Source organism: Monoraphidium neglectum, assembly GCF_000611645.1.
Source record: "Monoraphidium neglectum strain SAG 48.87 unplaced genomic scaffold scaffold04931, whole genome shotgun sequence".
Lineage (NCBI taxonomy): Eukaryota > Viridiplantae > Chlorophyta > Chlorophyceae > Sphaeropleales > Selenastraceae > Monoraphidium > Monoraphidium neglectum.
In genome coordinates this window covers 1-3,730 of record NW_014008699.1, presented here as the reverse complement: position 1 = coordinate 3,730, position 3,730 = coordinate 1, and the positions used below count along the sequence as shown (strand labels likewise).

Here is a 3,730-nt window from a genome sequence, read left to right as displayed (position 1 = left end):
TGATTGAGCCGATGTCGTGTCGCTGTAACCGTATGCCTCCTGCTGGTTGGATTTTTGGACGGCCTGCACATTTACTGGCCAACTTGTGCACGTTACACGTTACACACACATCATCAAGATCAAGCCATGTAGCTCAGGCTGGAGGTTGATGGTGCCGGGCTGCGGTGCTTGAACTTGTGGGTGTCCTGCTAGGGCACCAAACAACGCACATGGAGTGCTCTGCAAAAAATTCACGCTTTCCAAACACAACGAACACCTGCAAGAGGGCGAAACACTCACACACTCACGGTACACACGTTGGCAAACATCCACACACATGCAGCAACCCCGCAACCCCGCACGCATGGGCAAGCATGCAAGCCAGACTAGCTCGACCCCTCCCCGCCGCCGACCGCCAGCGCCTCCGCCGTGCTGGCCCCGCCGCCGCCCGCCGCCGCCGCCGCGCCCTCCGCGCCCGCCGCCGCCCCCGCCTGGCCGATCCTGTAGTATCCCAAAATCTCCTCTTCCACCACATGCACGTTCCCTGCTATGATAAGGCAGTGCAGGGGCGCCCCAAAGTCGACCTCCATCAGCTCCCGCATGCCGCCCGCCACCACGCGCTGGTCAGGCGCCCCGACGCGCGCCATGCCGACGGCCAGGGTGCCCGCGTCGTACGCGCCCTCCCGCCGCTTCTCCTCGATCTCGAGCAGCTGCTCCAGGGCGGTTTTGATGCTCATGTACCTGTGTTGTTTGTCCGGGGGTTCAAGCAACGTGGCCGGAAGCGAGCTGGTCGATGGTCAAAGCGATGTGACGCACCGCGCGAGAGGGCTTTCGACGTAGTGTGCAGCATGAAGGTCCCGCGTCCGCTAGACGCGGGTCAACGCTTGGCTCGAGGCGTTTGACTCCGCCAGGTGCTGAGGTGGAGCCAGGGGCGGGTAGTGTGGGCCTGGCAAGCTGCACGCGAGGCCAACCAGCTGCAGGGGCGGGTGGGGGGCTGCTGGCGGCACGCACCTGGGTGGCTCGTAGATCGTCTTGCCGCGGCAGAGCGCTTCCAAGTTCGGTTCCTTCACCTGGAGTTCAGGGGGGATTTTTGGTTCACGGTGGGGGTCAGCGGCTGCTGTCGCAGCAGGCGCGGCAAGGCGCGGCCGGGGCGGTGGGTGGCGGACGGAGCGTGGCGGGCTCAGTGACCCGACAGTAGCTGCACTGCTGCTTTGCTGTCAAGCAAGGTGTGCACATGGTGTGGGCGGCCGGCAAAAAATGTACCGCCCTTGCAGAATCCTGCCCTAGGCCTGTGCCTTGAGCTGCTGCCTGGAGGATACCAGGTTCTTGGCAGGGCTCACCCCACACCCACCTTGATGTCGAGCAGGCACAGAGTGTGCAGGCCCAGCTTGCGGTTAGCGGCGATCTTGTCGTAGAAGCTGTCTGGAAGCCGAACAGGCGGAATCAGCGGTGGCGAGTCGGTTGATGAAAGACGGGTGGCGTCAAACCGCGTAACGCTTCAGATGCTGGCTGCCGGGGCAGCCGCGCCTGCGGTTGGGCGCAGGGCCCCGTGCTGTGCATGCTCATGCCAGGTGACCGCGCCGCCGCCACTGCCGCTGCCGCCGGCGCAACGCACGCACGCCGGCTGGCCTGCACTTGTTCAGGCCCCGCGACCAGATCCCCGATCGTCTAACCATGACGCGCGCATGTGTACATTTCTGGAGCGCCTCGCCGCAGCCCCTCACCTGGCCGCCAGGTGTCTGTAAAGAAAACTATCGACACCGACTCCCCAAACTTGTACAGCTGCAGCCCGCACGCCCCCACTGCGTTCATCACGCTCGCGTTGTGGATGACCCTGACGGGTATCCCCCTCTCCCGCGCGCGCAGTTGCAGGTCGGTGTGCGTCGTGGCGCCGAACGGATCGCCCACGACGAGGAAAGCAACGTCGATCTGATCTGCTCCCTCCAAGATCAGATCTGCGTCGTTCTCGACCATCTCCCTGTCTGCCACCACCACGGGCTTGCCGTACAGGGCCTCGAGCCTCAATTTGTCGCAGAGCAGGATGGAGGTGTAGGCTTCGAGGTAGATGCGCGCGCAGCCGCGCACCGCGTCGAGGCCGCGCAGCGTGATGTCCCTCTCATCATACAGCCCCAGGCCGATCAGGTACAGCACCATGGCGGCGCTGTGCTGATGCTGCTGCTGCTGCCGCGCCGGCGCCGGCTGCCGGCGCGGCGGTCCGCTGGGCGCGGGGCAGGAGGCTGGGAGCGGCGGCCGGGGCTGCGGGCGGCAGTGCGGCTGCTGCGCTGGGAGGTGGCAATGACCTTCACAAACAGCGGTGATCACCGCTTGTTTGACTTGAATACGATGATTTTTTGGATGTTGAAACACGAGTGCGCGTCGGCGCGCTGACAGAACAGACGATGCAGACTATGATACCGTAGTTCGCACAGGCAATGCAGCGCATTCGTTGATGTTGCACTTAGATGTACGTTTACAAAGCATGCACAGCGCTCCGACGGAGACACTGTTGATTGACGGTCAATGAACATGGGTGACCATGATGGTGACGCCAGTCTGGGTGGTCCGCAAAAGGCGCTATCAACGCATGCTCGGATCAATCCCCATCCTTGACGCATTGATGGCAAAAGACACACCCTCACTGGCTCATCGCGGGTCTGCCGGCATTCGCCAGGTCCTGGGCAGCGCCAGGAGGGGCGTTGGGAGGGATACGCAGGGACAGCGGCGCGCTACAAGGCGGGCTTCAACGCATGGAAACTTTGCAGCAAATCATCTTTTTTACCAGCAGCGCTACGCCTTTTTCAACATACAAAGTGGACCACAAGCGTTGGCTTTTGACAAACGAAACAGCAGAAAAAGTCATGGAGAAGGTCTATCATGTGCTGCTGAGCACCACGACAAAAGTTGCGACAGCGCCCTGTGGCTGCTCGCCCCTGCACGAAAGACCGCACACCGTACAAGTATATAAGCGCACCGCAAGGCCGACGCAACAAGGCCGACGCAACACGGCCGACGCAACCCGCTGAATGCCGCGCCCCCTGTTCGCTCCCAAACGACCTCGCCGCCAGTGTCCGGCCCCTACCCTTTTTGCCGCCGCTCCTGCTGCCGCCGACCTCTCCCGCCGCGTCTTCTTCGGTCACCGGCTCGTTGTACCGCGCCCCGTGCTGCATCAGAAACTCAAACGCGTCACGCCCCTCCTCCCCCCTGCGCACAGATTGTACGAGCCGCACGCATTGGTTGATGTTGGGTTGGAATACGGGTTTTGTAAAGACATCAGCGCCGTGCGCGGCGCGTGCTCTATGTCCGGTTGCGCGCAGGCAGCACATGCAAGGCGCCGGCATCCCGCAGTGGGCCCGTGGGCGCGCGAGAGCTCACCGCGGGATGGCCAGAAACACAAGCGGGCGTGATGTCATTGTGGTCCCCCTGGTTGACCAGCGCCGTCACGTACGCCGTGCACAGCCCGCCCATGTATGTGTAACCCGTCGATGGGCCACAGACTGCGGTACGATTACCGGCACCAGGCCGACTCCAGCCTTCTGCTGCAGCCCCCGCGCTCTTGCCAATCAACACTCCCTCAGGCAGCCGCCCCGCCACGCCGGCCGACACCCCCGTCGCACCGGTGTCGTGGTGCCCCATCTCCGGCGCCCAGTGCAGCGCCGTCCGCATGAGCCTGTCGCGGCAGATAGATAAATAAGTTACTCATACCATAGCATCACTGCCATCGGCCTCGCGCTCATTAGAGCGGACCTCCTCA

The 3,730-nt window shown here is 63.2% G+C and overlaps 1 protein-coding gene across 1 annotated transcript; it reads right to left on the bottom strand.

The window, feature by feature from the left end:
* Positions 1-365: 365 nt before the first annotated feature.
* On the bottom strand, positions 366-2,133 carry MNEG_14986 (diphthine synthase; the record flags this gene model as incomplete). The annotated part of the gene is made up of 4 exons (XM_014036543.1): positions 366-720; positions 991-1,049; positions 1,331-1,401; positions 1,704-2,133. The coding sequence occupies 4 exons, from the start codon at positions 2,131-2,133 to the stop codon at positions 366-368; spliced, it is 915 nt and encodes a 304-aa protein (XP_013891997.1).
* Positions 2,134-3,730: the final 1,597 nt, after the last annotated feature.